This window comes from Pundamilia nyererei, unplaced genomic scaffold (assembly GCF_000239375.1).
Source record: "Pundamilia nyererei isolate P.nyererei 1_Seehausen unplaced genomic scaffold, PunNye1.0 scaffold00062, whole genome shotgun sequence".
Lineage (NCBI taxonomy): Eukaryota > Metazoa > Chordata > Actinopteri > Cichliformes > Cichlidae > Pundamilia > Pundamilia nyererei.
The window spans coordinates 3,194,311-3,211,876 of record NW_005187463.1 but is presented as its reverse complement, the minus strand read 5'-3'; the positions used below and the strand labels follow the sequence as shown (position 1 = coordinate 3,211,876).

Below are 17,566 nucleotides of genomic sequence, written 5' to 3'. Positions count from 1 at the left end.
ACAAGGTGGCTGTGGATCAATGGATGTTGTGAGACCCGAAACACCTGATGACCCCAGGATACATCACTGAAGATGCGTACCAGTGCATCCAGGAGATGTGTCTTTTATAGTATACCGAAAAACTTCAGTTGTTTTACCTTTTCTAAGTCATGACTGTAAATTTGCAGCTTTAGATTTCTCTACTCTTCCTTGTGAGAGTTCTTGCCTGGATTCTGTTGTTTCTTTTGGATTAATTGGTTTCTGGACTTTCTACCAAAGGTGTGTCTTTTGTTTAAGAAGTCTCCACTTGGGTCTAACTCGTGCAACACATTAGAAATATACTCAGCTAAAGGTAGATCCATCCAAACTGTCTGCTGTACCTTACTATCCAGGTAAGTAAACTTGTGTCTTGTATCTGGGTTTAGTTGGGTCGTGACAAAAGAACTGCTGTTTTACTTTTGTATCTTGAAGATAAGTCTTTTAATTGCTAGTGTCTGTAATACAGACCTTTTGTGCATTACAACGAAGCACCAATTAATTATTCAAATACTTGGAGATGGACTGAAAGGATTTTTCTGGTGGAGCTTTATCCAGCTTACATTTTCACATACAACTACAAGACATGGAGAGAACAAAGGCAGGTTTGAATCAAATAAAAGTGAAAAAGTACAGTCAAAAAAAGTCAGAAAGCATAAAGTAGGACAATTCTACCATCTATTTTTGTGCACAGGTAACTAAACCGTCTCCTATATTAATGTAATACAAAAATATTAGTACACGAGAATACAAATGTTATTTAAATCTAAATTCTAATTCTAATGAATGTACTCAGCTTGATACTGTTACTGTTTAGGACATAAGCAATAAAAGAGAAAGAAACAGAGGGTGACTTTGCCTCCACACCTAAACGGAGATTCAGGTGGAGGAACACTAAGATCTGTTGTAGTGGCTCAGCATGGGGAAAATCCTAAAAGCTCACAATAATTTCTAATATAAGCTCCCGTAGATTTTCATATTGTACAGGTTGTAATCAGCTGACCTGCTGCTCGTTGTGGAAGTGCACAACTGAATTCAACAGGATGTAAGCAGATGTTTCACAGCAATCTCGGCTGTGTCCCATTACCTACACTAACTGTAGGCTGTATATTGTCTTTACACTGACAGTATGAAGTTGGTTTAATTACTGAATTCAGTCAGTGGATCTAAGCATCATTACCTGTAAAATAATCTATAATAATAATAAACTACAGCCACTGTGTGTATCAGTCCAACGCGTGATTTCACCACATTACTGCAAGCTAACCTGTTTATCCTGCTGTTCATGCAACATTTGTTTGCATTTATGTTCACACATCATATACAGATCCAATATGTGATTAAAATGAAGACATTTCATGTAATCTTTAAATGTGCAGTATATTAAGTGTCACTGAGCAGTTATTACATCTTTCTCCATCTCTGAGTGAATCTAGCTCTTTGACCTAATTTCTTGGCTCCTAATATTCACCCTTAAAATCTAGAAGTGGTGCAAAAATGAGCCCTTTACTCTTTGGATATGTACTGACTCCCAGAATATTTTTTCCAGCAGTTGGATGCTTCAGATATTAAATCTACTTGTCTGGTGACTGTTTCCAATATACTTAAAAAATATGGCTTGATTATAATATTTCACCTTTCACTATATTAAACAGCAAATTTAAAAAACAAGAAAAATGTCTACAAAAAGAACTTTGCACAGCAAAGAAAGCAAATTGGCGTTGTTCGAGCTGTGAGAGTGTAACACAGAAATAACTGCCCCTTTTGGGTGGCTTAGATTGACACAACCAGGAATCAAAACAGATCATTTGGGTTGCATGACAACAAAAAAACTTTAATAACTTTTAATGTTGACAGACAGCAAAAATAACAGGAAAGTGACAGCTGTACAGACGGCACAGAAATGTAGCAGCTATTCCTAAAAGAAAAGAGGAGGAGGTCATCAGAAACACTGGCAGGTGAAGTTTAGTTAAAAAGTGTACAATAAGGACAAATATATTTGAAACTGTTAAAAGGATAACATACAAATAATACAAAAAAGTCAAACTAATTGCAATAAATTAAAATATATATCACACATGTACCACATCATGTGTAATTACATGTGATTGTACAAGATACAGTTTATTAAGCTTTAAGTTAAGAGAGAAATTGTTAGCTTATAAAAATCAGGTGTGAAATCTGTACCATTGAGTAATAAGTCCTGAAACAAACTAGTTTACATCCTCTTTAAAGGAGACAACTAAAGTAGCACCACCACATCATAACGAGCGTCTCACAAGTAAGGGGACAGCGACATGAATGACTTCATTTCACACGTGAAAAAACAAAACAAAAAAGAATCCCTCACTTCTGAGTATTCTTCATTTGAAAATACAGAATCATGTCACAAGAGCAAAGCAGTCTCATCACCAGCTGTTAAATGACAGATCAAATAAATAGCAGATATCACCACTGTCATGCAGTTTCAGACAGATGCAGAAAGAGATGCAAGCAGCTTAGTACTTTCACATAACTGCCAGCAGAGGGCAGCAAAGACTCATCCTGCTGCTCAACCAGCAGAGATTTGGCGGTCACGCAAAACCATAAATCAGCAGGACATCAGATATGAAAATCGCATCCCAGGTTACCACAAAGTATTGAGGGGCACCATCTAGACTCATATCAGTCAGTGAGCTCATTTGTGAATATAAAATTATGTAGTAAGCGAGAAGAGTAGGATTCAGATGCTCTGACACAGCTTAGGATGCACCTCTTAAAAACAATAAAATATAAATATTAATAAACATCATGTAATTTCCACTCTGGTGTCATAATGTCATGGCACAAGACTCGGACATCACTGAGAAAAATCACCCCGATAATCAAAGGATGGATTTGCAACAAAATAATGTGCAGCGTGATATGAACTGCAATTTGGTCCAGTATTTGAGTGTAAACATTTGATGAGGATTTAGATTTTTGAATGAATGACTTATGAATTTGCTGTGATTTCTCAGACACACCACTGTCAACTACTGACCTTACTGACAACTTCAAGTTTCACATGTGATCTTCAATAAAAGCAGACCTGGAGTGTCAAAGAAGTGTGGTTACAGTACTCACAAACAAACTGTTAGCTTTAACAGTATCAACGGCTTATATTAGTCCTTCAAATACACACACTCTGGCAGCTGTGTGTGAAGTATTCAACTTTTTAAACCATTTTTTAATATATTTTCCCCATTTTCTGTTGAACGTTCATATTAAACATAGTTAAAGTTTGCCACATTTACATTTAGCATATGTAAATGTAATCACTGTGAGGCAAAAGCTCAAACAGCTTCTGACTGCCCAGACTACCAAGTCTCCAAACGTTTTCGACTTTCATAAAGTAAAGGTCATATAGCTTACAAGAACAGGGTGCTTCTCCTCTGCTGGCTTCCAGAATGTAGCCAATCAGAACAAAGGGGGCTTTAAGAATGGGGCTCTTAAAGACACAATAAAATGGCTTATTTCAGAGAAAGTATAAAGTGAGGTGCTGCAGAATGGGCTAGCATAGGGCTAACATAAATGAGACATTTATGGACAGTAAATCATCCAAACCTGTTTTTGACTCCCAGAATAAGAATAGCAAGCTAGAAAATAAACATCCTTCAATAATTTTATATCTATATCATTATTATATTTGTCTAGTTAGCCACAGTTGTTAGTGTCAAGTGGGCTTCCATGGACTTAGTCTAAACACCTGACATGATACTTAGCTAAGAAAGAAGTAAAGTGATAAGTTAAAAAAATTCTAGCATAGCTTACTGTTAGCATAGTGTTAACACAGCTTTAGCTGGTTAGCAAACAAAAAAGAAACCAAACTAGCTATGTTTCAGACTCCTTGGTAGCATAGCAATAATGCTCTTAGCTATATTTTCTTTTTAATAAAATAGCTAAAATCAGTGTAGCTAAACATCAAACAAGTATGTTGTCACAAAAAGCTAAGAAATATGCCAGTATGTACAACCTTAACCTAACTTAAAAAGGCTGATGTACATTGAACTTTAAAGAGCAAAAACGACTTTTAAGCTGCTCTCATTACAAAATTATTGGCATCTGCTTGTAAAATGCTGATGTCAGCTTTTTCCCTGTAGTAATATTGATGTGAAGAATGGTTGTTTTCTCAGAGATAAATAGGGTCTTGTTTTATTTAGAGAGTAGACCATACAATTGACCTTTCCCTCATGAGAACATAGGGCAATACATGCAGACCAATATTCTAAGGAGCTTGGAAAGAAAGCAACTTGACTGCTTTGGGTTTCTTGAAGATGTTTTACAGCTGTGAAGCTTCTTCAGTTCTAAAACCTCTTAACAGGCCTTGTAAACTTTTCTCTGGATTATGAAAAATATTACTTTCAAACTGAGGCCCAAATAGTTACCACAATTACCACTTCAACCTAACCTGACACTACAAAATGTGTTGTTTTCATCCAGCTATTCAAGTAAGGGACATCAAATTGAAGTAAAGCGCATACCCAGACTTTGACCAGTACTTAAACAATGACAGACATCGTCAAGATTGGTTAAACACTCTTACTTGTCAGCATCTGTTGAGTTGTTAATCCTCTATAGTTTAAGCATGTCATGGTATTTGCAGTCTGAAGATAAAAAGAAATAAATGCACTTCATCATGTCCTGTTATACAAAGCTGCCGATGAGCAGTGACTGGAGTAAGATGAACATAACTGTCACATTTATGGGAATGTTTTAGACTTGGTATGTTTCTGTCACTGTTCATGTCAAAATGCTTTAATAAATAAAATGTAAAATACAAAAACTATTGACTTAAGTGACTGGGCAAATCATTTCAGTGTAAATTATTCTAAAATTTCATATATATTCAATTTAGCATTAAGATGCCAGAATGGAAACCCAATTTTAAAAATAACAGTGACACTATGTGGACTTTCCACGCTCTAGCAGGCATTTTTTTGGCCTTACACTGAATCAGAATGCTTCCACAAAAGCAGCATGTCAGAGATGTCAAAGGTAAAAGGTCAAGAAAGGAAAAAGTCTTGCTGGGATCACAGCACTGACTCAATGGCTTCCGGCATAGCTTCTAAGGCTTTGGCTTGATGCGTGACTAATGGAGATGTCTCCTCCTCTGCCTGGACGTTGGCCACCGCCTCCACTCGGACTTCCGACAGCTCCCCCTCCTGTTGATGCTTCTTCATCTCCAGCTGGTTTATGTGGTGGAGGATTCCCGCGCCAAGAGCGTCGCCCTCCACGTTCACTACAGTGGTGGTACGATCTCTGTTCACAAAGAGAACATTTGTGACAAATTTTGTGATGATGATGGCATCAAGGCAGGTTGTGCTAACAAAAGGCCTTTGCTTTTCAAAAGAAGAATTGAACTTAGTATCATAAAGAAGAACCTGTATTTTAAATATGACCTATTTCCATTTGTTTATTTAACCTATGTGTGTGTTTGCTCTAGGAAAATACTGCAGGGGGTTTCTGTTGGTCCTACAGTTGGGAAACGCTGATCTAGTTGGGAAACTCTGATCTAGTTGGCTTACTATACGCTAGGTGAGGTGTAGGTGTACGTGATCATCTGTAGTCTCCTATGTTTTCTAATATGACACTCACACAATCCAGTCAACAGCTAGCATGAGGGACAGGTCGTTGGTCGGCAGGCCGATGGCCTCCAGGATGATGGCAATGGTGATGATGCCACCGGCTGGGATGCCTGCTGCACCAACACTGGAGGCTGTGGCCGTCACCCTGGAAGTGTGATTCACAATGAAACACAATAAATTTCCACCTGTTTATGCCAGTAGGAAATGTTGGTGGTATTACTGCTTAATAAAAGTTTTTCTCATTCCCTTAACTTACAGGATTGTGAAGATCTGCCCAGCGTTCAGCTCGGTATTGTTGAGCTGAGCAATGAAGACGGCAGCGATGCACTGGAAGATGGCAGCGCCATCCATGTTAACCGTGGCCCCAATGGGCAGAATGAAGCGGCTGATGCGTTTGTCCACACCATTATTCTCCTCCACACATTTTATCATAGAGGGTAGAGTTGCTGAACTAATGAGAGAAGAAAAATGCAAATGAAAAAAATCTTTCTTTTTTTTTGGTGTCTGTCACACTGATTTTTGGAAGGTTTGTGTCCCATTACATCTGGCCTAAAACTAACATACCAGCAGAACACCGTACCAATAGTCAAACATGGTCGTGGTGGTTTGATGATTAGGGGCTGCTTTGCTGCATCAAGATCTGAAACTTGCCATAATTCAGTGAAGCATTAACTCCGCTGTCTACCTGAAGCTCAAATTAATTATGCAGAAGGACAATAATCCAAATCACACCATCAAGTCCACCTCTGAAAGTTTTTGGAGTTGCCCATTAAAAGTCTAGATTTAAATCTGACTCTGATACTTTGGCCGTTCATGCTCAAAAACTCTCCAATTTGGCTAAATAAAAACAATTCTACAAAGAAGAGTGGAAGAAAATTCCTCCACAGTGATGATGTTCATAATAAATATGCAAATATGCAAAAAATAAGACATCAGGAAGGGCCAAATACTGAATAAGTGTAAGACTTCACTAATATTACATGTCAACTTTTTATTTACATACATTTATATTCATTGATTTGCAGGTTCCCTGTAACAGCTCATCAGTGATTCTGCAATGTACCAGTATACCTGGAGCAGGTTGCGAAGGCAGTGGTGAAGGGTGTTATTAGGCCAGACAGGAAACTGAAGGGGTTCTTGCGCGTTAAACCAAAGTAGATGAGGGGTAGGACGATGCCTCCATGGATAACGTGGCCCAAAATCGAAGCAAAGATATATTTTCCCAGGCTGGTGACCAGAAGAACCACATCTTCCATCTCCACAATTTTACTGCCCACTAGGAACATGATGCCAAAGGGGATATACCTAAAGAGACACAGGAGAAAGGAAGAGTCAAATACAACAATAAATAGTGCAGCACAGACAGTCAATGTCTATCCTTATTTAACTGACTAATAAATGTCATAAAATATCCCCACATTTCAATAAATTCCATCCAAGAGCACTTACCACATGATCCAGGACACCAGCACCATGGTGGCTTCGTTGAAAGCATTGAAGAAACGGATGAGTTCCTCTCCCTCGTCACCCAGTTTCCTCAGCGCCACACCAAACACCATGGCAAACAGCACCAGACCCAGAATGTTCATGCCATCTGTTTCTGTACCATAAGGGACCTAAGGCACCAAGCAGAGTCACACTGTAAGAGCCTGAGCATACTGACAAGACGGTGTTAAGAAGGGCTGTCAAAAACCTAGTTGGTTTAAGTGAAAAGGGAGCAAAACACAGAAGAGGAAAGGGTCTCCAGCCATGCAGAAGGTTTGACAAATGTATCTTGGCAAGAGCATCTGTTTTACTAAGACTTAGTGTCACTGAAAGTACATTAAAGAGCTTGAGTGGAAGAATCTTTTCTTGGAAAGTGAAGAGCTACAGCATTACCTAGGCAGTGGTTGACCGTGCAACTTTACCAGATCCCTTTCTTTTTTCATTCTGTCCATATAAAAGCAAAGTTGAATCACACAGTTTCAGCTGCCCACAAATAGCAACAATACGCTTCTTCTCCTGAGTTGCTTCAGAAGAATTTACAGTTTGAGAGAATAACAACTAACAAATTTTCATGACACAGAATTAAGTTTTTTTGGCTCTCGCTCGCCTCATATTTACGTCAGCTCATATCTTAACACTAGCCACTCACTACTGTGAGGTTGTACTGTGAATGCCTGAGATTAATCCTCTGAGAACTATGACTCTCTGTAGAAAAGTTTGATCAGACTGGACCAAAGTGGTGGTCCACTGACCCATAATTCAAACTGCCTGCAAGGCTAAAATTGCTTGTTGATCCAACTTGATCCAACTTAGCTAAGAAAACAAGTTGAAACACTTCACACAATAGGAGTTCCACACTGATAATCACACATTGAACTCTTGGATGGAACCTTATGTGTATCCTTTCATTGTGGAAAGATAAACTTGTCAAATAATAGAGCTTGTGTAGACTGCAGTAGTATATACGACACCTTTTGCGTGCTGCAGAGTGTGTATGTGCGAATGCAAAAGTCTGGAGGCAGTAGAAGTATTCAGTGAACTGGATGACAAATAGGGACAAGGACAAATCCTGTGCTCAATCCCTTTCCATTGTGCTGAGCTCTCCCACAGCTACACCAGCTTCATCCCCTGGCACTGGGGTGGGTGTGTAGGGGGCGACAGTCCACCAAGACCCACGGCACACAAATACCATGGACCAATGCCAAAATCAGATTCCCCCCACTGTTCCCCCATACTGGGTCAATGGGGACAAGCCATAGCTTCTAGGGTGAAGCATTAGGATTTAAAGATTATCCTCAAAATTTAACAAGTTATATAATCAAATAGAGTAACTTATAAAACTTCTCTTTGCTCTTTAACGATCCTCGAGTACAAACAAGCTACTTGAGTGCAAGTGCTACTAAAAGCCTTTAAAAGTGCTTCCTTGTATTAACTAACAGGATGCTGCTGTGGTACAAGCCTAAAAAGGCTTTTGTACTATTCCCTAAATGCTTTTGTTTAGCAGTCTGTGTACCATTATGCATCTGTTAGCCGGCTTCCGATCGTCTGTCTCTCCTGCTGACAAATAAGCAAAGCCATCATACACTTGTCTATGATGCAACATCCACTACAAGTAGCAGGCAAGTGGCAATCAAGAAATCTGGTGCTGGTCCTCTGTCAGGATTTTGTTTTTCCGTCCTAGTAAAGACCAGCACATCATGTTGCCTCACATCAGGCATGCAGGTCATCTTGCTGGGTCAAGATGACCTGTATGGTGGCCAACACCTGCATGTAATCGTAAGGGCCTGGTTGCTACAACAGTTACTGTGTGAAACTCCACTTTTGTCTTTCACCTTTTTGTCCTGCCTCCCCTCACGCTGCGGATGGCCGCCCCTCCCTGAGCCTGGTTCTGCCGGAGGTTTCTTCTTGTAAAAGGGAGTTTTCCCTTCCCACTGTTGCTGAAATGCTTGCTTATAGGGGGCGTCAACTGATTATTGGGGTTTTCTCCCTCTTATTGTATATATAATATATAAAGCACCTCGAGACAGCTATTGTTCTGATTTGGCACTGTAGCTTATGAAGCCATTGTAGTAATATAGTTTTGTTGCCTGGCAATCAAAAAGAAAAAAAAAAGCGCTCAGGACAAAGATGCCTTTAGCTAACTCAGACTGCTGAAGCTTCATATAAGCTTATATTAAAAAGTATTCAGTATTTACTAGATTTATTTAGCCTGCGGTTCTTTTCTAGTGTTGTCACAGTATAATCACAGTATGGAATAATAACTTGTGTGGAGAAGTGGAAAACATGTGAGCACTAGATAAAGATAACTGCACTATATGAGTCCAGCATGCTTTTTAGTAGCAGTAGAAAATGCATGGATGGATGGTAAATGCAAAAAACCCTGCAATCTGCAGATCACATAAGATCTCTGCTGGTATTTGCAATTCCCATGTTTACGCTTGTCCACACTTTTAAGAGCATGCATGTCCCTGCATGTGAGACATACATACATGTCTCACATGCAGGGACATGCATGTCCCCTCACATTCACGTTAGTGATAGTGTCAGTCTACACAGTCAGATTATGACATCAAGAAATTATAGGAAATATATCAATACTAAAACTAGTACTAGAAGCACTCATTGAGTAAATATTTATCTAACAATTATTTGGCACCAGTGAGCTAAAGACAGATTAAAAACTCATAAATAAAAATGACTGGCCTTTAGCCTTATTTGTAGTGATTGTACTGTTCACATGGCTATCAGCATTTCACCATCAGCCTTGACCCTCTTTCCCAAAACCAGCTCTTTCATTAGACGTGCACATACTGCTTATTCAGTGGTTTTGCACCCACGGGTGACTGACATACAAACAAGGTGCTCAGAGCAAACATGTACCTCAAGGATGGACGATGGCTCAACCTCCTGTTGACAGAGGTAACTGTTTGATGAGAGCACTTTCCTTTCGTAATCTGGTACTTTACGTGTTACGTAGTCTGCATGCAAAACTTCACGCAACAGACGTTCCCAGCTTTTACCTTTTGGTAGAGGGTCGTCCCATTGGTATCATTCCCCACAGCAACCATCTTGTAGTCTGTTGCGTACTGTAACATAAAGAAAGACACATGTGCTTGTTTATTTTGTTGTATTGCTGAAATAAATTAATGTTTTTAGAAATTGAATTCTAATCTAATATGACATCTGTAGAGTTGCTTTTTGAATAATCAGGTGCACCTGCTTTAAATAGTACATTTTACAGACATTGTTGAGGAACAAAAGGGAACCCACAAGCTGCCACTGACCCCCTTTTTAAACTATGATAGATGTTTCCTATACCAGTCTTCCTCGGGGGTTTTATTTTCTGATTTCCCATGGGCCTCTTCTTGGTTGCGCAGGTTTAAAAAATCCTGGACATTTTCAGGCTATGAGTAGTTCACTGTGTCAGTACGTTTTGTAGGAGACTTGGGACCCCGTTGGACACGGTCCACTGATGTTCAGTCTTTTCAGTAAACAGAACTGCAACAATGCCCCCTTTCCCTCAAAGCATTTCTTTAGACACCCCTATAGGGTAGAGGTTTCCAACATCTCCTATAGATCTATATGAGCTTAAAAAAGTCTTGGTTCTTAAACGATCTTGGGCATGTAGGCACACAGAGTAGATGGGTATAGTCTCAAATGAAAAAGCCAGCTATCCAATAATCCAAATCTCACACATCATTTGTTTAAACGTCTGTTTAAACATCGAGCTGCCTGTCATTTTGTGTAGATCCCCCCTCTCCTCTGCTTTCTTGGTCTAATCCACTGTTGGAGCCGTTCCCACGGGGGGCTCTACCACAGCATATACTGAGTGTGTGGGGGTACACTGAACTCTGTAACCTGGCTTCACTTTAAACACTTTTTCACTCTTTCTGTGAGAAATAACTGACTTATTTGTGTGTGTGTTTGTGTGTGTGTGTGTGTAATTTACAGGTGTGGTTTAGGAGAAGTTTAAGGTTTGATGAAGTGTGTCTGTGCGTGATTAAAAGAGTGTGAACATGCTTTCCTTTCTCCCTGTGTGTGCATGTGTGTATAGTTCATTTCTATCACTTCATCTCCAAATATTGAATTTTCCAGGTCCTTGTTTTAGCTGTAACAGCCAGGATGTTGTGCGATGGAGCGGCCCGTGTTGAGGAGTACCGAGGCGAGGTGGGTTGCTAGGCTAGCTTTAATGGAATGGTTTCGCCATGGTAACGGCTGGTGAGGGACAAGAAAAAGAGGTGTTCGGGTGAACAGGGGAGCGCTGCGGACCCTATTCTGGATGTCTCCTCATTAAGAGGCTCTTGGTGCTCTAACCAGGATTTATGGCAACTCTAAATGGATTCGTAGGAGCATCCGTGTGGTTGGGAAAATAAATTTGAATGAACAATCTGCACGAGACACAGGTGATACAGGAAAGAGGACAGAAAGAGGAGGATAAAAGGTGTGTGTGTCTGCGTGTGTGGGGGTGGGCAGGAAGTAAGGAGCTGGCACTCACAGAACGAAAGGCAGCAGCCACCAAGTTTGCTGGAAACAAATTCCTGAGAACGGAAGCAAAAACAAGTTAGCGCCACAGAAAATTACAGTCATCTCAGTCCTGTTCTCCTGTGTGAGCCACTTTATCTGAACAAATGGTAAAAGGCCAACATCTACAACAAGATTGGACAAGTGTTTCAGAATCATGTGGCTATCCCACCCGAACAGTAAATTCTCAACAGGATTGGTTTATCATCGTCGTATCTTGGCCTTTTCCCAGGATCCTCCCTAAAGTTTGCAGCCCAAACTCCCTGATAAAACATGTTCGGACACGAACCTGCTGTCTGTTTCAGCTTTTCGTAAAACAAATTAGCGAGGTCTTACCTAGGGTTAGTTATCTTTCCCTGGAGCTTTCACTGTTCTCCAGTCAACTAAAGGTAAAGCAAAGTCAGGCAGATGCGGAAAATAAAATTAGACTAAATTTAATCGCTTTATACTTTTCAAACTCTAACTCAAGCACTGCAAGTCTCACATACTACTCAGTTTCTGGTACAAAACTGATGCACAGTGTAGTGAAGATTCATATTTTCTTAAGTTTTCTTTTAATTAATTTCCTTTCTATTCTTTCTTCGTCGTTATTTGGCTGCTGTTCTTTTGTCAACTGCTCGACAAACTTTACTTGAGCTCTGCATTACCATAGCAAAAGGCTACAAAATTTCTTGGCAACACGTTCCAATAGTGACTGAGATATTTTGCCAACATGAAGCACTACTAACAGTGTCACTACTACTAAGAGTGTCAGTACAATCTTGTGTCTAACATGGTCACAAGAAGCACTCACAGGAGAACACTGATTGCAACTGAGATTATCTTAGATGTTACTTTGACATGTCTCGATGCATTCTCAATGATCCAGGTAAGGAAATCCCTAAAAGTTGATTCTGTTCATCAGTCGAGACTGAAGAAGTCACTTGTCACTGTCTCTCACTGAAAATGCTACGTCCAGATGAACAGAATCAATTTTTTGGGAGTTACTTTGTCAAGTAACATCCACCCAAATGCTGCTGCAGGCCAAGCACACTTTCTGAATGCCAGAAAGTCCCCGATGGCAACATCTTGCAACTTGTCAAAGAGTGCACGGCATGCATCCTGCACCTGAATTTACCAGATTGCCAGAATCTGAATATCACAGAGTATAAGTGACGTTGCTGGTTAGCGATCAGGTACATCTGTATGTAGTCCATAATACTGGATTTTGGATCAGCAATACACACACAGTATTGCTGTTTTGTTTTTTCCATAATTTGAATCATGACAGTAATAACAGCATGGGAAATGTGACATAATCACAATAGTCAGTTACTAAAAGACAGTGAGGAACAATAGGAGTAATTTGGCACTGAGATGATTTTTTTGTCTTTGATATTTATGGCAACCTCAGTAATGCAGAGGATAATAACCAGATTTACAGGGAGTTTATTATTCATCCTCAAAGTGAACAGCCTACTTTGGTTCATTATCCCTTTTGTCGTTATAAATCCCTCATTCAAACATTTTCTTGACAGATTGTCACAGACAGAGTGTCAAGGAGTTTATTTTCACTACTGTAAGATAATCATGCAGGGATTACTAGAAGCCTGCAGGCCCTTTCTACGTACTGCTGTGTGTTTGTTGTAACGTTATCCTCTGGGGTCACACTGTATTGTGCAAAGAAATACAGGCTTTGCTCACATCTATTCCCATGGCCAGACCAGAGCCAAGCAATTCAGCTCATAGCACCATGACCCCGTCAACTCTGCCTTGAGTTCAGGGACAAATGCTGCTTCAGCTGTTGAATATCTCAGCTCCCCAGGACACGCTGGCAGGTAGCCACAATATTTTTACTTAGTCTTTTCTTTCCTTTCCTGATGTTGCAAACAAGTTTTTGCAACCCAAGATTCCCTAAATTCTTTTCCTTTATATGAAGGCAGTCAGGTTTCATCCTAGCACATGACCACAGCGAGAATCTGGATTAAGCCTGGGAACCCAGAAGTGAGCTGGCATGATTTTCCCAGAGTCTCCCTAGAGGCCCACTGTCTCTCTGTGGACTGATGTTACATAATAGCTTGATTTTCTAATTAATCGAAGCCAAGTATCATGAATGATCATTTCAAGGCCTAATTCAAATCCAATGATGTGATCTGAAATGACCTGTCTGTCTGTTGCTGATTCTTCTGGTTTTTAGATGGCACTTAATGCAACAGTTTACAGGTTTTTCTACTGGATGGACACATCCAGCCAGTAGATTTAGTGGTATAAATTTGTGCTTCAGCTTTGATGAGAACGTTTTTGAATTTTTATTAATGTATAACTCAGTATTAAATAGCTGATGTGTGTGGCTGTGAATTGTCCTCCTACAGTTTATGAATGCAGGTTACTTCCCAAACTTGCTAGCTTTAGCCTCTCGTTAAGATACGTTCACTTTTGGCAGTAAACGCCAATATAGTCCTAGCTAAAATGCTAAAATGCTAACAGTAAATCTTCAAAATGCAAAGTGCAGAAACCTCAGCCTTATTAAGAAGATGAAAATAAGATGCTTATTAGTTTCTTAAATTAGCGAGCATTAGCTTTCCATGCCTTAAATAGTTAGTTGCTATCAAGCAGAATTGGTAAGCATGTTTCAGAAACAAGTTAAAACAATCCAAAATATACGTTTAGTCCTAAAAGCTAGCAAAGAAAAGCTAAAATATAGAGAGGTTATTTATTTAAAAAGGGGCAGGCTAGCAAGCCACAAAGCTAACACCAGCGTTTTGATACTTTGACACAAATAAAACTGACTGGCTGAACCTTCAGGTTTTTAGTCAAACACCACGTGCCTGGTAGTGCACTGAATAAACAGACTATCTGGAGTGGGGGGGAAATAATGTAATACCCTGTGATATGACACGTGTTTATGGAACATAGACAGCAGAAAGCATGGACAAAGCTTCTGGGTGGGAAAAATGAAACCATTGCTGAAGTGTCTTAAACCTGCATTCAGTCCACCAGGTGTTGATACAGTATCTGTGGTTTCAAAAAGTCTTGTGGAAGTTTATGGGAAAATAGCATTGTGAGTAAATGTTTCCAATGAAGTCTGTTGTGTAAATTGTGGCTGTACTATGTTTCGAAAAGAAGGAATATCTATGCTATGCTCATTGGCTAAAGGCTTGTGATTTAGAAGTTGTTAGGCAATGTGTGAGTGGTTTCACAGTCAGACCTGCCCCACCTCATCCCATATTTGAAGCCGAGATGAAGTCGAGACAGCAGAAACTAATCTTGAGGCTTGACAGACTTCAGAAAGCAACAGGGGTGACGTCACAACAGCCACCATCTTTCACACTGTCTATATCAAGAAAATGCACAGTGATTTATCTGGTACTAAGACTAGCCCCCCTCAACCTGCTCCACCTGCAAAGTTAAATGTTAGCTTTTTCAATAGTACCTGAATCAGAAACTTGTTAAAATGAATATTCCCAAAATATTCTTACTTTCTGAATCAATAGCTTTGCTCAAATAAATGAACCTTAGTCTATATGTAGCAGAAAACAACACTCTCTTCACTGGACATAGCTTTTGCGTTCTGTCCTGTTCTGATGTAACCCACTGTGAAATTTACACCATCTGAATACCTGCAAAAGCATAAAGTATGAGAAATAACAGCAGCATGTCCACCTGCTATCATGATAAGGGAGATGTGCTAGCTGTTTGCACTACAGTCTGCTACAGGCTCTGCACCTCTTCGCCTTCCCCAAAATACATCCTACTATTTCAACAGCTGTCAGCTTTCCCTCACACTGTGGGAACTTATTATTAACCACTGAAGGCTGCTGAAGAACACTGATATTTATAGGCTAGCAGCAAAGCTTTCATGAACAACTGCCATGCTGGAAAAAAAATCAACCAACTTTACAAGGAGTTGAGTTGAAAATTGTACCACAGAACCTCTGAATAATCAAGAGTTTGCCCCAAAGACACTGTGTCTCTTCATAATCAGTGAAAAGCCATCAGTAGATTTTTTATTTGTGCTTATTTGTCCCCTGGAAGCCATCAGACTGCAATCTGGGCTCTATAAAGTATCCCCTATCGGGCACATTTGTGTGTAACAGTGGGGTCAAGATACACTCTTAACAGTGGCAGCTAACTTAGGTTAAAAATAATCCATAATTACAGGTACTTATGTTATGGCATGGTGTCGATCAGATGTGACATGACTCTGCAAAGGTCTGCTGTGCAACCCTCCTTTCCCTGCTGTAAGTGGCACTTACAGCTCCTCTAATTACATCAGAGGTTAGACAAGCATTTGTAGCAGCATGGCATTGTAAAGCGGCAATCAACTATTTAAAAGCAAGAAGGGCTTTAAATACTTTAAGTAAAAGTACTCATTGATACATTAATCGGATTGCAGTGAAGGTGGAGCAGATTTTTAGTAAAACTGACATCTGCTTTCTGATACAGCTCTGAAAATAAGCGCAGAGGGTTACAGGTGATGCAAGTAAAACTAACTATTAGGCTACACTGAAACGTAAAGTTCTTTAAGACGAGTGCAGTGTGCCCACTCTCAATCTGAGTGGGAACATTAAAACACTTTTAACTGTTAGGCAAAGCTCTCCATCCACATCAGAGCAGCAGAGTGAACTGTCAGTGGAAGATTCGACCTGAACATATAAAGCACTGTTTACAGATACACTGCAGGATACACTGACCTGCTCCACCGGGTCACTCGGATTGTGACATTGATCTTAGACACTTCCAAACAGGACCACCGTTGAAATCTTACTATAACTGTAATCACACTCATTTAGATAGTACACAGATAAAGTCTGCTACAGTGGCAGAGAGGACTTGGTTGTTTCAGTGGCGCACATGTGAGGCTTACTACAGCAGCCGTAGCCTTACTGAGCGTGTGCGCACGCATGCCTAGGATGACTGCGAGCGTGGAGCCATTCGTGTGTGTAACTAACCAGCATTCCCAAACCGCCCCGAGGCACGCTGTGCCACAGTTCCCATCAGATTCACTAGAGTACAGCACACAAATCCCCTTCTTGCCCCACTACCCTCTAACATGCTACCGTGTGCGCTGTTTAAGGCGATTAAAGAGGGCTCTTTACCTGGCCAGATCTAAGAAGGAGTCGGTGGTCTCCTTGTTGCTGCTGACGCTCTCCAGTCCCAGGTTGTTGGTGTTCAGGGCTCCCGCGCCCACTCCGGGTTTGATGATGAAAGCCAGGGCTACCCCGATCCCCGAGGCGATCAGCGTGGTCACCAGAAAGTAGGCGACTGCGATGCCCCCCAGCTTGCCCAGGGAGCGAGTGTCCAGGCTGGCGGCCCCCGATACGAGACTGCAGACGACGAGGGGCAAAATGATCATCTTCAGCATCCGGAGGAGCATCTCACCGGGGAAGGCGAAGTAGGTCATCTGCGCTTTGGTCAGGTTCATGCTGCGGACCATCATCCCGAGCCCGACGCCCACCAGCACGCCCGACACCGTCAAGATCACCAGCAGGTTCTTTCTCAGAAACTCCATCAGCTTTTCTCCGAGGCTCTTCTGCGAGCCCTTTTCCAGTATCTGGTCTGTGGATGCTGAGCCGGGCATGGCGTGTCCGTTTATCTCGCTCTTTTTCTCCATTTTTAATTTTTTCTATTATCTCCGATGCGGCGTGGAAAGCCCAGTCCGGTTTCAGACAGCGTGGGTAGGACACACGTTTCTGTGAAGGCTGGTCCGGCGTTCAACTCTGAGCGCAGAAGCGGTAGGGCGAGCCAATGGAGAGTGAGCGACGACACAAAAAGCCAAGTGGAACATGCGCACAAAAGGGGGTACTTTATACCAAAAGCAAATGATGCAAGAGCGTGGGATATTGCCAGGGTCCAGTACTGAATAAATAACGGAGGTTTTTATGATTGAAACAGCAGACAAAAAGCCATTCCACCGGAGTGCGCGCTCTGCTGCTTTTCTTGTCTTCTTCCTAATAATG

At 40.8% G+C, this 17,566-nt stretch overlaps 1 protein-coding gene across 1 annotated transcript; it reads right to left on the bottom strand.

Annotated features, from left to right (window-relative positions):
* Window positions 1-4,307: 4,307 nt before the first annotated feature.
* On the bottom strand, window positions 4,308-17,362 carry slc1a4 (solute carrier family 1 member 4). The gene is made up of 8 exons (XM_005735150.2): window positions 16,706-17,362; window positions 11,602-11,644; window positions 10,127-10,192; window positions 7,071-7,237; window positions 6,693-6,926; window positions 5,878-6,072; window positions 5,632-5,766; window positions 4,308-5,295 (listed from the first exon to the last, which is right to left on the bottom strand). The coding sequence occupies exons 1-8, from the start codon at window positions 17,218-17,220 to the stop codon at window positions 5,067-5,069; spliced, it is 1,584 nt and encodes a 527-aa protein (XP_005735207.1). The 5' UTR covers window positions 17,221-17,362; the 3' UTR covers window positions 4,308-5,066.
* Between the last annotated feature and the right edge of the window lie 204 nt (window positions 17,363-17,566).